Source organism: Monodelphis domestica, chromosome 3 (assembly GCF_027887165.1).
Source record: "Monodelphis domestica isolate mMonDom1 chromosome 3, mMonDom1.pri, whole genome shotgun sequence".
In the NCBI taxonomy this organism is placed as follows: Eukaryota; Metazoa; Chordata; class Mammalia; order Didelphimorphia; family Didelphidae; genus Monodelphis; species Monodelphis domestica.
In genome coordinates this window covers 142,414,540-142,432,204 of record NC_077229.1, presented here as the reverse complement: position 1 = coordinate 142,432,204, position 17,665 = coordinate 142,414,540, and the positions used below count along the sequence as shown (strand labels likewise).

The 17,665-nt window shown below is 38.2% G+C and overlaps 1 protein-coding gene across 2 annotated transcripts in view; it reads left to right on the top strand.

Moving 5' to 3' along the window:
* The window catches only part of COL14A1 (collagen type XIV alpha 1 chain), a 297,645-nt gene that overhangs the window by 78,807 nt on the left and 201,173 nt on the right, over nucleotides 1-17,665 (top strand). For both annotated transcript variants that reach the window (XM_056823153.1, XM_056823151.1), the window contains exons 6-7: nucleotides 15,032-15,187; nucleotides 16,724-16,843. In XM_056823153.1, the coding sequence (XP_056679131.1) occupies nucleotides 15,032-15,187; nucleotides 16,724-16,843 (276 nt within the window). The remainder of the gene's footprint in view (nucleotides 1-15,031; nucleotides 15,188-16,723; nucleotides 16,844-17,665) is intronic.

Below are 17,665 nucleotides of genomic sequence, written 5' to 3'. Positions count from 1 at the left end.
TGCTACTGAACTAGAAAACATGAATCTTAGCTTTGAAGAAAAAATTATTATTATTTAATTAAATCCTTACAATCAATACTATGTATTGGTTCCAAGGCAAAAGAGCAGTAAGGGCTAGGCAATAGGGGTTAAGTGACTTGCTCAGGGTCACACAGCTAGGAAGTATCTGAGTCCAGATTTGAACCTGGGACCTCCCATCTCTAGACCTGATTTATAATCCACTGAGTCACCCAGCTGCCCCCTAGAAATCTTAGCTTTACCAAAAATAAGTGAAAAAAATCCTTGGCCTTTTTTTTCTTTCTGAGCAGTCAAAAGTTGCTCATAAGTTGAATAAGCATAAAAAATGAGTTAATTTGTATAAAGCACTTTCAAACCTTTAATGTGCTAGGTAAATGCTAGCTATTAGTATTATTGTCACAGTTTTCAATCAAAGACTCAGACACCATTCATTCCTAAAGAGTACTACAGATCAGGACAAAAGCTTTTCAGCAGGTTTAGGGGAATGAATCCACAGTGGGAGCATTTAGATGTGCCTATACAGTGTTTTTTATTGTATCTTCCATCCTCTTCCCCCAAAGAAACTTCTATTGTACTTCTAGCTTTACCACCCAGAGGGCAGGCAGGTGAGATCATTGTGGCAGATGCTTCTGCCTTAGCAGTTGACCAAGATTCAGAGTTTCTTTGTTGCTGAGAACTTTACCCACAGGGAAAATGAAGCTCCATTACCCAAATAACTGTGAACACCTACAGTAACAATAAGGCTAAGTACAAGGGACTGATAACACTGAGAAATATAACTGATTCATTATTGGGAATTCTATACTTTAAGCTTCTCAAATACCAGGTGCCCAGGTTTTAGATCAAATACTTTAGTTCAGATTAGTATTTAATAATAAAAAATAGGAACTGTTCCTTTTCTCACACTAAGTAAGCTTTTTGGGAAAAAAACCTCTCTTTTTTAATGTTTTAATAGAAAAGAACATTATCAATTTTAAAATTAAGAGATGTCTCCTCACATCTACCTATGTTGATTAATGCCTTGAGTTTATTACTTCAAAACACATAGCAAGACTGAAAGAGGGGGCAGGTAGGTAGCACAGTGGATAGGTAGAGATAAGAAAGTCATGGTGGTGTGGGAGAGCTTTGAGGTGAAACTCCAAGTTCAGGACAGGTTATACTTTACAAGAATGCAAAACTTAGCTTAAAAATAAAAAGAGGGGGGCAGCTGGGTGGCTCAGTGGATTGAGAGCCAGGCCCAGAGATAGGAGGTCCTGGGTTCAAATTTGGCCTCAGCCACTTCCTAGCTGTGTGAGCCTGGGCAAGTCACTTGACCCCCATTGCCTAGCCCTTACCAGTCTTCTGCCTTAGAACCAATACACAGTATTGATTACAAGATGGAAGGTAAAGCTTTAAAAAAAATAAAAAGAGAAATGTATTAATTTGGAAGTCATGTTGAAAGGCTGGGAGACAGCATGCAGTTGGTACACTGCCTCCACGAGAGGATGAAATATGGGGATTTTATACCCTTTTGACAAGAAGGCCTATGTGACTAGAGAAAGGATGATGATGGCATGTTACTGGGTCTTGTGAACCCAAAATAGGTAATGTGGTTATGTCCTATGCCTCAAAGTCAAAAGGGGGCAAATTGTTCAGTTTAGAGGATAATCAGATATCTGGGATATAACATAGATGCTTATGAGGAGCAAGCTGGGAGGCGCCTATCTGTGCTCATCAAGAATGAAGGGAGAGTGGAAAATGAGTGGAAAAAAGCCTTTTGATTGGGGCATGACTGAACAAATTGTGATATCTGATGGTGATGGAATATTATTGTGCTAAAAGGAATAATGAACTGGAGGGATTCCATGGGGACTGGAACGACCTCCAGGAATTGACGCAGAGTGAGAGGAGCAGAACCAGGAGAACATTGTACACAGAGACTGATACACTGTGGTACAAGAGAACATAATGGACTTCTCCATTAGTGGCAATGCAATGACCCAGGACAATTCTGAGGGATTTATGAGAAAGAACACTATCCATATTCAGAGGAAGTACTGTGGGAGTAGAAACACAGAAGAAAAACATTTCCTTGATAACGTTGGTCCATGGGGATGTGATTGGGGATGTAGACTCTAAATGATCACTGTAATGCAAATATTAATAATATGGAAATAGGTCTTGATCAATGATACATGTAAAACCCAGTTAAATTGCTCATTGGCTATGGGAAGGGGGAGGAAGGAGGGAGGAGGGGGGAGCATATAACTATGGAAAAATATTCTAAATTAATTAATTAAATTAAAAAAAAGAATAAAGGGAGAGGTCAGAAGGGCTCAAAGTCACCTTCCCTACCACTGTAGGAATGTAAGGAAAAATGAGTCTTTTATGTACACTCTGATATGGCACACAATCTGGGGTTTGGGGGTGTCTGGTAAAGCCTGTACCCTCATATCAATGGGTTCAAATTTGACCTCAGAAATTTCCTAGCTATGTGAGATGATGCTTAAGCAAACCTTGACCTCTGACGTTACTACTAGCACCTTAATCCCAGTTGACTAGTCCTTACCACTCTTCTGCCTTGGAACCTATACTTAGCATTGATTCTAAGACAGGGCAAAGTTTTTGGTGGAAATTGGGTTCTCAAATGGGGTGGATATTATATCAGATAAATCTTTTAGTTCAGTAATTCCACAACCATTTACTGTGTGCTAGGGATAGAAATATTAAAATGAAACAATCATTATAATGCCTGCCTTCAAGGAGTTTATACTCTACTCTGCTTGGAGATGGGGGAGGGATATAATATATTCCAAAATAAGTAAATGCAAAATTTTTACCAAGTATTATACCAGTTCACTTTGTAACCTGAAGCAAATCACTTCATTTCTAGGGGCTTAAGGTCTTCAACTATAAAATGAGAGGCTTGATTAAGTATTTAATATTTCTATGTCTCCAATTCTATGAGATAATCACAATTTTTCCCCAGATTCATCTTGTTTGTGATCATCCTTCTTGAGGGAAGAGACCATATTGCCTTTCCTTGTATCCCTAGCACTTAGCACAGTAATTGGCACATAATAGGCACTAATAAATATTTACTAACTCTGACTTGATATGATAATCATTAAAGAACCATTGTCAATTTTTTTTGAATGGGGCAGGTCATATTATCAGAATTCTGTTTAGTAAGATCATTTAGGCAATTTAGCTAATTTCCTTTGCTTAGAGAAGATAGTTAGAATTCAGAAAATGAAGAAAAGAATAGAGAATATCACAAGAATATCACAGAACTGATTTACAGGGCATATCTGTCAGATAATATAGATCAAATTGGCTAGGAAGAAAAAAAAAACCAAGCATTTATCAAGTTACTGTTACTATGTGCCAGGCACTGTGCTAAGTACTTTACAAATATTATTGCATTTAATCCTTACAATGTTATCATTAAAATTAATCTTGGAGACTATATTAAATCATAATTATTTATTAGTTAAAGTGATAGAGAAAGAAAAACAACATCAGATTGCCCTAAATACTAAAGTCTCCAGCTGCCTTTGTACATTTTTAGTTCCCAGTCCCCGGTTCACATAGTGGCTGGGAAGCCCAGCAAGTCAGATAGCTTGACCAGATAAATTAGGGCTGGAAAGACCAGCCAAAGAGAGAACTTCCTCTCAGGAAGAGACCTCTACTACTGCTTGGCCCCATCTTTTTTTTATAAGGCCAATGATATTACTCCTACTGGGCTCTCTGATAGAACAATCTGGGTTAAGAGTTCTGTCCTCCAGGTACATCACCAGGCACATCACCCTGCATGTAGCAGCTTCCCCCAGCCCCTTCTGGAAGTCAGGGCTTCTGGTGGTCATGCGGTCTCCTGTTCACATGACTCAATAGTATCTTAACTTAATGCACATGTGCAGACACAGGGCTATATTTTTGTGTTAATTTAATACAACAACAACCCTGTGAGATAATGATATCCAAAGAAACTGAGGCAGACAGAGGTTAAGTGAATGAAACTAATGAGTGTCTGAGGTGAAATTTCTACTTGGATCTTCCTGATTCCAGAACCAGAGCTCTATCTATTATGCTACCTCACTGTCCGCTGAGCTGTCATGATACCTCTCAGTTTCATATCTAGACTTCCTACAAGGAAAGAGCAAAATAAATGAGTCCTAAGAGGGCTGGAACTATAGTATTCTTTACTTTGTTATTCTGTTATGATCAGCTTTTTGTGACCTTTTGGGGAGCTTTCTTGGCAAAGATATTTGTATGGTTCGTCATTTCCTTCTCAAGATCATGTTAAAGACGAAGAAACTGAGGCAAAGGGGTTGTGACTTGTCCAGGGTCACCTAGCTAGTTAGTGTCTGAGGTCAAATTTTCTTCCTGACTCCAGGATGCCACTCTATCATCGCACCAGGTTGTTTTAGAAATGTGTATGTGCACGTGTGCATTTGGGTGTCTAGATATCACATCTGTATGAGCATAGCAGTCAATTAGAGAACTGGCCTTGGTATTAAGAAGCTCTTGATCCCTATCCATTTGGTCTTATCCAGAAGATTTCTCCCTCTGTCATTCTAAGTTTCATGTTAATCTTCAATCTTTCCCTTTCTACTGTCTGCTATTCAGTTGCTTACAAACATGTTCATGTCTTCTCTATCCTAAAAACTTATAGTCTAGCCAAAGGAAATAGCATGCACCTATATAGTTAGATAGCAAATAGGTATAAACTAGACATAAGGTGAGTTTTTTGGATAAGGCTTTAAATGCTGGGGAGATCAGGAAGGACCTCATATAGAAGGTAGTGCTTAAGCTGAGTCTTGAGGGAAGCTGGGAATTTGAGAAATTTGAAGGCTGTACTCTAGAGAGAGGCTGCTAGGTGTTGTAGTATATAGAGTGCTGGTCCTGGAGTCAGGAAGATCTGAGTTCAAATCCCACCTGAGACACTGGGGAGTAAGGACTATCCAGTGAGTGAGTTAAGGATGATAAGAATGTGAGCCAGGAAGACTGTGAGAATGTTGTCATCCTTTACAGTAATAAGAATGTTGAGATGAACGAATGGTTTTGGTGTGGTAGGGAGGAGGATATAATGAATTCTTTTTTGGACAGTAGAGTTTGGGATTCTTAAGGGATATGCAGTCGAGATGCCCAAGGGGAAGTTGGCAATGAAGGACTGGCATAGTGAATAGAGTGCTAGGTCAGAAGTCAGGAAGATCTGAGTTCAACTTCAGCTCAAGACATTTATTTACTAGCTGTGTAACCCTAGGCAAGTAATTTAGTTTTGTTTACCACAGTTTCCCAATTTGTAAAATGGGCTGAAGAAGGAAATAGCAAACCACTCCAGGATCTTTGCCAAGAAAATCCCCAAAAGGGGTCACAAAGAGTAAGACAAAATTGAAACAACTGAACAACAACAATTCTAGAGTGATGGTATCCTCTTCTAGATAGAGGAATTGCATTCTAGGCATGGGTGACAGCAAATACAAAGTCAGGGAATCCCAGTTTGCCTGTGAAAGATAAAGGCATCTGGGAAGATAGGGTTAGGGTCTGATTGTGAAGGACATTAAATACCAAGCAGAGGAGTTTGTATTTGATCCTCTGAGTAATAGGGAACCATGGGAGTTTATTTGAGTAGGTGAGGAACATGGTTAAATTTGTGCTTTAGGAAAACTAGTTTGACAATTTCTCTAAGTTTAAAATTTCTCATTAGCAAAATGGTGATAATAATGTGTATACCATCTAACTCAGTGTTGTAAAGAAGGGCAAATAAAGTCAGATATATAAAATCCTTTATAAACATCAAAGCACTCTAATAAACAAAAGCTATTCTAACTATCATCACCATCAATAAACAACCCTATGCAGTGGGCAGAATAAGGAAGAAATGAAGCTTCTAAATTAATAAGCACTGTGATGTAGTGGATAGAGAATTGGACTTGGAATTGGAAAGATCTGGTTCAAAATCCTGTCTCAGACCCTTAATGCCTGTGTGACTCTAGGTCTCAGTTTCTTCTATCTGTAAAATGAGAGTAGAGAGTTAATACCCAATGATCTAATAGGTTTCTTCCAGCACTCAGTCTAAGGTCCTATTGCATTTGAATAGGGCATTATAGTTTACATAGCACTTTTCTCCCTAAGATCCTGTGAAGCAGGAAGTACAAATATTATTCTCTTCATTTCACAGATGAGGAAACTGTGAGGCTCAAAGATTTTTTTCAAATTAAATTTTATTTTCAAAATTTTATTTAATTGATTAATTTAGAGCATTTTTCCAGGATTACAAAAATCATGTTATTTCACTCCCCTTCCCCAACCCACTCCCTTATCCAACGTACAATTCCACTGGGTTATATGTGTGTCTTTGGTCAAGTCCTATTTCCATATTATTGATATTTGCACTAGGGTGATCATTTAGGGTTTATAACCCCAATCATATCCCCATTGACACATGTGATCAAGCAAAATACTATTTTCCCCAATTACATGTTAAAAACAATTGTAACATTCATTTTTTAAAAATTTGGGCTCCAAATTCTTTCCCTCCCTGCAACCTTCCCTCCCTGAGAGAGTAAGCAATCTGGTATAGATATTACATGTACAATCAAATAAAACATTTTCCATCTTACTCATTTTGTGGAAGAGATCTTAAACAAATTTTTAAAAAGAGGAAATAAAGTGATATGTAGTATGTTTTGGTCTGTATTCAGACTGCACCAGTTCTTTCTCTGGAGGTAGATAGCATTTTTCATGATGAGTCTTTGGGAGTGTCTTGGATCACCACATTGCTGAGAATAGCTAGATCATCCACACTTGTTCATCAAATAATATTGCTATTATTGTGTATGGTGGTGTTCTGGTTCTTCTCACTTCACTCTGCATTAGTTCATGTTAAGTCTTTGCAGGTTTTTCTGAAACCATCCTGCTTGCTGTTTCTTATAGCAGAATAGTATTCCACTACTATTATATACTACAACCTTTTCAGCCATTTACCAGTTGACAGACATCACCTCAGTTTCCAATTCTTTGATACCACAAAAAGAGCTTTTGGACAAACAGGACCTTTTTCCCTTGGAGCCTCAAAGATTTAAAATTACTCACTTAAGGTCACACATCCAGAGCAGCACAGCTGGAGCATTCAGCCACATCTGCTGCTTCTAAATCCAGCATTCTTTTCCCGCCCAGTATACCCAAGATACTGGATATTCGACCAAGACTTTTCTTTGGACCCAGGCTAGGAGAAAAATTCCCTATCATTTCCACTTGAACAAATAGAGTTGAGTGGTTTTTCTAAACAGGCTACATTCTGTATCAGACCTTTGGAAACATGGATTGGTGGGTGGTAACATAGTTTGTTTTGTGGATAAAACTGTGTAGGGAGAGTGATTGACAATCCAAATACCTCCAAGCCAGATTCAACAAATATTTGTAGAGGATGAGGAAGTGTATTGACATATATGTATTCTTGTTAATTTTATGCTCCTGTTGGTGATTGCCATCTTTTTCATTTTTTCATTTCTTTCCTTCTTCCTCTTTCCCTAACCATGAATGAGTCAATTAGCCCAAAAGTTGATTGACTACCTTTGTGTGCTGTAAAGTTTACAAAAGCATCTAGCATACTGTGGTTTATTTGTGCAGATGCAGATGAATTTGACAAATAATCCACATGTAGTAGGTTCCCTCTCAAACTCACCTCCAAGGACAGAAATGCATACACACCCAGCTACCCAACCCTGGTTTGCCAGATTATGGCACTGACTAGTCTGCCCTGTGGACTATAACTTCAAGCCCCCTTACCCTTACTCTGCTAGTGGCAGCTGCTGATCCTGGGGTGTTGGTATAAAAACTCCCAGCAGCATGGCAAAGAAAGCAAAGGCAGCCACATATGGGGACATGAGATATGGATGGAGAGCAAAGTTACATATAATTAATTGTGTGGTCTTATTGTGTGCTGGGCAGGTGGCTTTTGTTTCCCCAGATGATTGCTTCCATTATCAATTATTTGGCTCTGTGGGATTTTTTCAAGGGTTAGTTCATTATAAGCATTGGGCCTCTGGGAATGTTGTTATGAAAATCCACTTGAGTTGTGGTCTGTTATCTGCCTGTATGAGAATATAATTGCATTCCTGTGCTTCATTCAACTTCATTCATTTTCAGTAAGACAGAGCCTAGCCAACAATAGCAGATTGCCATCAGTCTTTAAATATAGTGTATATGTCCTCCACCCCCACTTTCTGCCACCTCTTGCTATGAGAATCATTATGTAGAAAAGGTGTGACAACCTAGAGGATTGTGGTTCCATGCAAAGTCTTTATGATGGCTAAGGCCAAAGTTCATACCCCTTGGTCATTACTGCCCAGATATGATGTATCCCTCAGCTCTTTGAGAGAGGCTGTTGAGGGGGGTTATCTTTTGTTTGCTTGCTGTAGTGAGGATTCTTCCTTCCTTCCTTCCTTCCTTCCTTCCTTCCTTCCTTCCTTCCTTCCTTCCTTCCTTCCTTCCTTCCTTCCTTCCTTCCTTCCTTCCTTCCTTCCTTCCTTCCTTCCTTCCTTCCTTCCTTCCTTCCTTCCTTCCTTCCTTTCTTTCCCTTCTATCTTAGAATCAATGCTAAGTATCAGTTCTAAGAAAGAAAAGTCAAAAGGGCAAGGCAATTAAGGTTAAGTGGCTTGTCCAGAGTCACATAGCTAAGACTGTCTGAAGCTAAATTTGAACCTAGGACCTCCTGTCTCCAGATCTGGCTATCTACTGAACCACCTAGCTGCTTCAGGAGAATATATTTCTAAAATGCTTACATGTTCAGAAGAACTGTCCATAGCAATGAGGGTACCTGCCATATCCCTCCCTCCTTATACCCTGATTACTAGAGATGTATTAAGGGTGGATCATCCACCTTCTGTTTGATATTTATAGCTTAAATGGCAATATCTCTGCCAAGAAAACCCAAAACGTAGTCATGAAAAGTCAGATGTGACTGAAATGACTGAAATATAACCACCCTTTCAGTCTTTTCTACAATTTACTCCCCTCACCATAGCTATTCCTCCCACACGACCCTCCATGTCCTGATTCCATGCCTCCATACAGGCATCCTTGGAAAGGTTGTCCCATATCTTTGGAAAGTTCTGCCCTTGTGTCTCTCTTCCTTCCTTCCCACCTTCTGCAGGAGACCTTTCTTGGCTGCCCTTGTTCTCTGTGCCTTCCCTCTGAGATATTTCCATTTATGTCTATCTTGTATATTTCATTATTTGTATGCTGTCTCCCCCATTAGAACATTCACTGCTCAAAGGCACAGGATGTTTTGCCTTTACTTTGTATCTCTAGGACTCAGCACAGTAGTCAACATCTAGTACCTGCGTGTCTACTGATCCACCCTTTGCTTTTAAGTCTTCCATTGACTTCCTAGGCTTTGGGGACCTTTCTGCAGCTGTTGCCAAGCTTGCTCTCTGCTATCTGGAGGCTCTGGAATATTTTTGAGGCCAGAATGAAAGCAAGAGAACTTACTGCCAGCTTCTAGAGGATTAGAGGGCAGAAACAGAGGAACTGTTTGATTCCTAGAAACTGGCCAGTGGAGACTAATTCTGTGCTGTCTCTGAGACATCCTCCTTGGGAGTTTGGCTGCACAGCAAGACATTAAAAAAAATCATCAGCTAATGAGGGAATAGCTTCCTATATAGAGTTGGACTATGGGCACAAATCAGGCTAGCTGATGCCAGGCCACAAAATTGGAATCATTTCTAGTCTCTCTTCCCCTCTGAAAATTTGCAAGTAACACTACAATCTACTTTTTTAAAACCCTTACCTTCCGTTTGGAATCAATACTGTAGTATTGGCTCTAAGGCAGAAGAGTGGTAAGGGCTAGGCAATGGGGGTCAAGTGACTTGCCCAGGGTCACACAGCTGGGAAGTGTCTGAGCCCAGATTTGAACCTAGAACCTCCCGTCTCTAGGGCTGGCTCTCAATCCACTGAGCTACCCAGCTGCCCCATGATGTGTATTTTATGTGGATTAGGCTATGCCTGGACTATTGTAGGGTTTGGCCAACCATGGTCTGTGGGCCAAATCTGACTTGCCACTTGTTTTTGTATACCTTGTGAGTTAAGGATATAAGCTCATGGACTGCTCACAAACAGACATTTGGTCTGTTGGCTCTACTTTGCTGTTTTATTAGAGTGGTACATTTTAAGAGAAATATGAAGAAATTAGAATGCTTCCAGGGGTCAGGGTAGGGGACAAACAAGATGCTGAGGAATCTGCAAACAGTGTCATATTAGGAAAATGGAAACAACTGGGGACATGTTAGCCTCAAAATTAAGGAGAGATAGGACAGCTCTCTTCAAATACATGGGTGCCTGTCATGTTTCTGAGACAATGGACTTGATTTAAGGCTATTCCAAAAGGCAGAACTAAGACTTTTTGGATGGAAGTTATTTCAAAGTCACTTTTGGCTTAATATCAGGAAGGACTTCTTAATAATTAAAATTGTTCAAAATTGGAATAGTTGGCCTTGGGAAGTCATGCACTCCAAGAATCTGTTTGATCATATTCAGCTATTTGTATGTAAATTGTTATACAATACTTACCGTCTAGGAGTTGCAACCCTCCAGCAGAAATTGGTTGGCCATCTGTCAAGGATCTCTTAGAAGATCTCTGTACTGGCTAAGAAATTGGATTAGAGGACCCCTAAGGACCATTCCAGCCTAAAGTTCTTTAATTTTTGTAAAACCCTGCCAGAACTGAAATAAACTCAACTGCTGGATGAGTAGAATAAATAGCTCCATCAAAGTTGATAATAGTCCATAGGTTATTTAACAGTTTCTCTTTAAAATCCCTATTTGTCTTTTCATCTGTATCTTTTTTTTGTAGGATTGCCTAAGGTCCTCTGAGTAGTAGCACTGTGACCATTCTATTGAAATGCTCTATAAGGTCAAATTTCAAACATGTTTACCACATGTTTTTTAAAAAAAATAACATATGGAAAATTGAATTTAATTTACCAGAGGCAATTTAAGTAAAACAATATTCTGTGAATATTTCTTCAAATGTCTGAGTTATTGAATCAAATCCCTGCTTATTTGGCTATTTTCTTGGTTTGATGGGGGAGAAAAGAAAAGATTGGACCGATAAAGAAAGCTTAGCAACCTTCGTGTCAATGTCATTATGGGATTTTTTGGTTAAGCAGAGTTTGAGTGTAGCCAGTCAGTGATGGCTTTTCATTCAGTTCCAATTTTGAGACATGGGAAATATCAATGAGCACAGGCAAGACTAGTATAGCCAAGCCTGATCACGAGATACCATCAGACACCTTAAGCTCATTGGGTGCCTGGGTAGTAAGAAAGATTACTTTTAATGGACACTGTGGTTTATTTGTTTTATGTATCAAAGTAGGTCTTTAACTTTTTTGATACTTCAAAAAGCCTTTCTTGGAAAACAGCAGCTATTGTTTCCCTTGTCAGTCGTTTTTCCATTTGAAAATGTTAAAGCTATTTGTTGTTGTTCAGTCATTTTGCAGTTGTGTCTGATTCTCTGTGACCCCATTTGGGTTTTCTTGGCAAAGATACTAGAGTGGTTTGCCATTTCCTCCTCCAGTTCATTTTATAGATGAGGAGCTGAGGCAAAGAGAGTTTTGATGTGCCCTAGGTCAAATAGCCAGTAAATGTCTGAGGTCAAATTTGAACTCAGAGAGATGACTTCAGTCCTGGCATGCTATCCATTGTGCTACCTAGCTGCCCTGAAAGCTATGGTCAAAGCAACTCCATAGGGGAGATTTTATTTTTGCTTTTTGCTTAAAGACACCAGGTGGTACAGTGGATAATGTTGGACTTGAAGTCACAAAGATCTCGTTCAAATCCAATTTCAGATCATGGAAATTAAATACTAACCTGTTCCTCTTTTCTGGTACCCCAAGGCAATTTTTGTATTTTAAAGGGGAAGAAGTTTAATTTCAAGACTGAAGCTATGATATACTTCTTCCTCCTTTGTTGAATGAGGGTGGAAATAATTTCTTTGTTCATTTGTAAACTAGTCCCTTAAAACAGTGAAGCAACTAAATTAGGTAGGCAAAGAAAGACAGAGAAAAGGAGGCATGCATACTATGCAACCACTCTAAATGTTGTGTGACTCTTGGCATGCAGAAGAGTCTTCCAATCAAAAAGACTTGGGAAAGGAATATCCCAAAGAGAATAAATTGGAGTCCAGGGAGGAAGTAGACCTTTTTCCCCCTGTGGAATCCTAGACTAAGTGGGTCTGTTATTGGTCTCAGGACTGCTTTGTGCTTGGGGTATGGGGAGGTTCTTGCCCACTTTTTATTATTTAATAAATAATTATAAAGCAAGATACGACCTCCAGAGAATTTTAATCAGAACAAGATACTTGCTAATTGTGTCACCCTAGCCAGTCACTTAATTGCTTAATGACTCAGTTTCCTCATCTATAATATGGGGATAATAATCCACCTGTCTCCTAGAATTGATATATCAAATGAGATATTTGTAAAGCAGTTTGCAAAACTTAAAGTACTACATAAATGCTAGCTATTATTATTATTATTATCATCATTATTTCATTGTTGTTTTTCAGTCATGTCCAACTCTTTGTGATCCCATCTGGGGTCTTCTTGGCAAAGACTTTACAGTGGTTTACCATTTTTTCCCTCCATTTTATAGATGAGGAACTGAGGCAAATAGGTGATTTGCTCAGGGTCACATAGTTAGTAAGTGTTTTGAGGACAGATTTCAGCTCAAGAAGATGAGTCTTCCTGACTCTAAGCCCAGTGCTCTATCCACTGCACCACCTAGCTGCCCCAAATAGTCATCTAAGTTTTGTCTAAAGACCTCTCATTATAGTGGTCCCATCTCAAACGGGGCTATTTTTCTTAAATTGGCCCACATTCTTCCTCCTATATATACTGAGATTTATTCCTAAGCAGGAAACTCTTGGGTATAAGTTGAAGCCAAATCCTAATTACTGGCCTAATATTTTTCAAATTAATAATGTTTAGATTTAGTCATCTGTCATTAGGAAAAGCCTTGTTTGTGTATGTATACAGAGCACTTATAAATGCTTTCCATGTCTGGAAATTTACCTGCCGATAAGATAGATGAGTTTGTTGTCAAGGCAAATTATGTAAATACTATGAAAAACAGCTGAATTTTCAGTAAATACAACTAGGAACAACTGACTTTATATGGCATTTTTAAATTTGAAGTGTACTTGACATTTTTATCTCATTTGAACCTCATGACAATTCTGTGAAGACTATAGGTATTATACCCATTTTACAGATGAATATCAAGTCTAAGATGGGTAAATAACTTGCCCATAATTAGACAGCTAGTAAATTTCTGAGTTCAATTTGAACTTAGGTCTTCATGATTTCAGGACTAGTACTCTATCAAAGGGTCACAAGCTCATAGGGCTGGGTGCTTGAGTTCTGGTTAGAGGTAGAAAATGAAAAACTGAAAAAAATATTCTATCCTTAAAATGAAAAATGAAGAAAATTGGGGTTTCTGAAGAGTTATATCATTTGGTTTAGTCACAGTAAAGTGTCTGATGTAGGCTACATTAGAAAACCAAACCAACTTTCATTTATGAATTCTTACAGTCTTCCATTGGAAAAAAATGTTCATTGAATAATAAAATGGGATCATGTCTGTATTGATCCTCACCATTTATTTGGTGAACAAAAGGAATACCAGACATTTGATCTACATGTGTCTAATTCCAGTTGGGCATCTTAGGCATTGCAGGCAGCATCAGATAGAGCTGTGGTGGTGAACCTATGGCATGCATGCCAAAGGGAGAACTTCATAACCATCTCTGTGGGCATCTGCATTTTTGCCGTAACACATAGTTCTCCAAAGTTCATTACTAGAAAGTCAGAAGGGCATGAGGTGGAACTGTTCTCCCCATCTCCATGTGTGCCTGAAGCCATTTTTCACATCATCTACCCCTTTAACAAGTTCACCATCACTGAGATAGAGGCTTCTTGTCACCCAAAAACTTGTGTTCACTGTGACTGAGTTTGGTATGTGTCTGGGTCTCTCCTCATTCCCTACTCATGACTATTTCTAATTTCTCTCTCACCTATTCAGTCACAGACTCCCTAAACCTCCCTTATCTTTCATGACATATTAAACAGGATTTGATAAAAACAATTTTTTCATAAAATTTGGGCTTTGAGTTATGCCTTTGGATCTGGATGCCCAATTTGTATAGAGAGTTTTTCAACCAGGAAGAAAAGTCCTGATGTCCCAAATATATAGAGCTGATGTGAAAAATGTCAAAATTCCTTTGTCAAAATACTGCCCATTTGATATAGAGATAAATCCACTTGACTGCTTATCTATTTGAGTATTTAAATCATCCCAGCATCAGAATTTTATTATTATATAGCCACACTAATAAAGGAAGTTTGAGTTTGTAAATAATTATTTGCCTCCTGATCCTGATATAAACGCTGTCCATTTTAGGTATAGTCTAAATTCTACTCTTAGCCCCGTTTACTATTTTTGTTTTAGTATCTACAAAACCAAGCCCTTGGATCTGCTCTTTCCTTGAATTAATGAAACCCACATTTCTCTCCTGGTATTTCTTACTTCCAACACAAACTATGAATGCAAGAGTTCAGACTGCTTCCTGGAAAACTTCCCATTTTAATTTGCTTTTACTCCACCCTTTAACATTACCTAGATCTTTTCCTGGAGAGAACCTGCAGGACCAAGCCCATAATTGTATCACAAAACACAGACACCATATTCTAGAATAGCTAAAAAGTGAAGTGTAAGCTGCCAGGGTGGTATAAAGTTGCCAGCATCTCCCTAAAGCATTTCCAGACTATTGGCTATAATCTCTAATTGTTCCTTTGATTTTCTCTTCATAAAATGAATTTAAGAGAAGGATCAATTTGGCAACATCTCTCTAATAAGAGATAGTCTGAGCTCTTAGTTCTAAGCTATTGAAGGTGAAATTTAAACATAGTCATTGATAGTTTTCCCCCTCAATTAATAGATCATAATTTATTCTCCTTATTTATTTTTATAGGAAACACATTTGTTTGCAAGACACCAGCCATTGCTGATATTGTGATTCTGGTGGATGGTTCATGGAGCATTGGGAGATTCAACTTCAGACTGGTTCGCCTTTTCTTGGAAAACTTGGTGACTGCATTCAATGTGGGAGCAAATAAAACTCGAATAGGTAATGTTTATGGTTTTACTGGTACCAAAGACAAAAAGCTTAATAAAATTTGTTTATAAATAAATAATATAAATAAACATAAACATGTATTATGTATCCATGTAACAAATACATAATATATTATAAAAATAAATAAAATAATATAAGTAAATAAAATAAAATTTAGTAAAATTCTTCAATGTTTAGGCATTACAAATACAGTGGATTGCAATATATGCTGCCATTTTTGAGTGTGTGGTTATTGCCTAGTTGCCTAACAGGGTATTTTTACTCTAGTACAACTGATGGTGTGGGTTTCCTTTCGTCTTTTACTCAGTCTCTATTTAGAGAAGTTAAATCATGAGCATTTCCAAGATGAAAGAGTAAAAAGGGGAAAAATGGAATCTTACTTAGACTTGCTCATGTCAGTACTTCAGGGCTCTGATTTCACTGGTATGGATGCCTTCTCCATTGATATAGATTGCAAAGTGGCCCTTCAAAGTTCCTATGACAGAAAAATTCATCACTATGAGACCAGCCTAGTGATGAGCATCTCTAGATTTAGCTAGACGAGTCCTTTTAAAAGCTAAGTTTTTCTATTTTCTATGCCTGGAAGGGCCTTTGGAAATTTAGAATGAATTCTAAACCTCAATTGATAATGATGGAAATAAAACATTCTGTATCCATAGGCTCTGTGTCCTAGACCACTTGCCTAGGAGTCAGGAAGAAAAGCATTCAATTACCATCTCTGACTCATACTAGCTCTGGGACCTTGGGCAAGGCACTTAATGCAGCTTTTAAGATTTCAAATTGAACGGTTGCAGATCTACTTTGAGTGAGATAGTTTCTTCTACACCAATGAAGTCACAGGTCAAGACTTTCCTTTCCCCACACAAAAAGAAAATTTTAGGATAAATAACAATATTGCCAACTTTGTTTTTTTCCCCCTATAGAATTGTGTCAAGCATTCAAAAAGTAGTCCTTCAAAAGCCTGAAATTATTCTGTGTAATAAAATTTAATTAGAAATTCTTTTAAAATTATAAAATTATAGTTGGCTGAATAATCAATCCTTCATTGTTCAGGGTTAAAGAGGAAGGACCTGTGAGAAATCAAATCCTCTCTGATGGAAAATTGGACACAATTTTACAGTCCAAGAGAAGCTCTGCCAAATTAAAGTTGGCCAACAAAGTCACCGGAAACCTTTGAACAATGTATTAATTTTACCTTGTAAATACTCATGATTTAATTTTTTGAAAGAGTCATTGAATAAAGTCATTCCTTTGGGAAGTAAAAAGGCAAATTCTAGTCATTTTATACACACATAAATTAAATAAATCATATTGTCAGTTATGAATTGGCTTCCCACTTTGGCCAGAAAATAAGAATTTACTTAGCAGATGGAAATGGACTAGTTATGTTGTTTGATGGGATTATTTTCTATGAAAAACACATCCAGTTAGTTCTTCAAAGAAGTAAATTCCGTAGGAATCTAGTAACTCTAGCTCAGTGAAACAAGTTCATCTTTTGCTGTAGACATCTTTCTATTTCTTTTTCAGGCCTTGCACAATACAGTGGTGACCCTCGAATAGAATGGCACCTGAATACCTTTAGTACCAAGGATGCAGTGATCGATGCTGTCCGGAATCTACCATACAAGGGAGGAAACACCTTAACAGGTATTTCTTTGTGTGCCCATTCCCTGCATGGTCTTTGCTTTACTCCATATTAGTTGCTGGCATAGTTTTAATTTTCAAAGAACTACAATGATATCATGAGATGATGTCTTAACTCACAAATGAATTGGATTTTAGTGAGACAGAGTTGCACAAAATGGTCAGTCTCACTCTTTCTTCCAGTCATTGAAATCCAATGGCAAGACAAAAATCAGGATGATTGGTGATGGCTGGGGATGCCTAGTAGATATCTTTTTACATGTTTCACCTGATCCTTTATTAAAAATACTTGGGTTTCTCTACTCCAAATATAACATCAAGAGGCAAAGTGGGGAACCTTCTTTATTCTGCCTGGCAAAGAACAATTACAGTCCCAAAGAAAACTATACTACACCAAAGGGAAATTAAAATATTTTACTCTCACAATTTCAGGTAGTATGCTTGAATCTCATCACTTATGCAGTTCATCTATCTTGCTCCAAATTTCAAATTCCTTCAAAACCATTTAGTAAGACACCTCTTGGAAGCAGCTAGGTGGCTCAATGGATTGAGAGCCAGGTCTAGAGATGGGAGGTCCTAGGTTCAAATCTGGACTCAGATACATCTTGGCTGTGGAAGCCTGGGCAAGTCATTTAACCCATATTGCCTAGCCCTTAGCACTCTTCTGCCTTGGAACCAATACATAGGAATGGTCTAAAAAAAAAAGACACCTCTTTCCCTAATGAAAAGTAATTCTTGTCCCAGCTCCAAAGACATAGTCATCACTCTTTATTTTTTAGCTAATTCTTAATGTGAAAATGGTTCTGTTGACTGAGGCTAATGGGA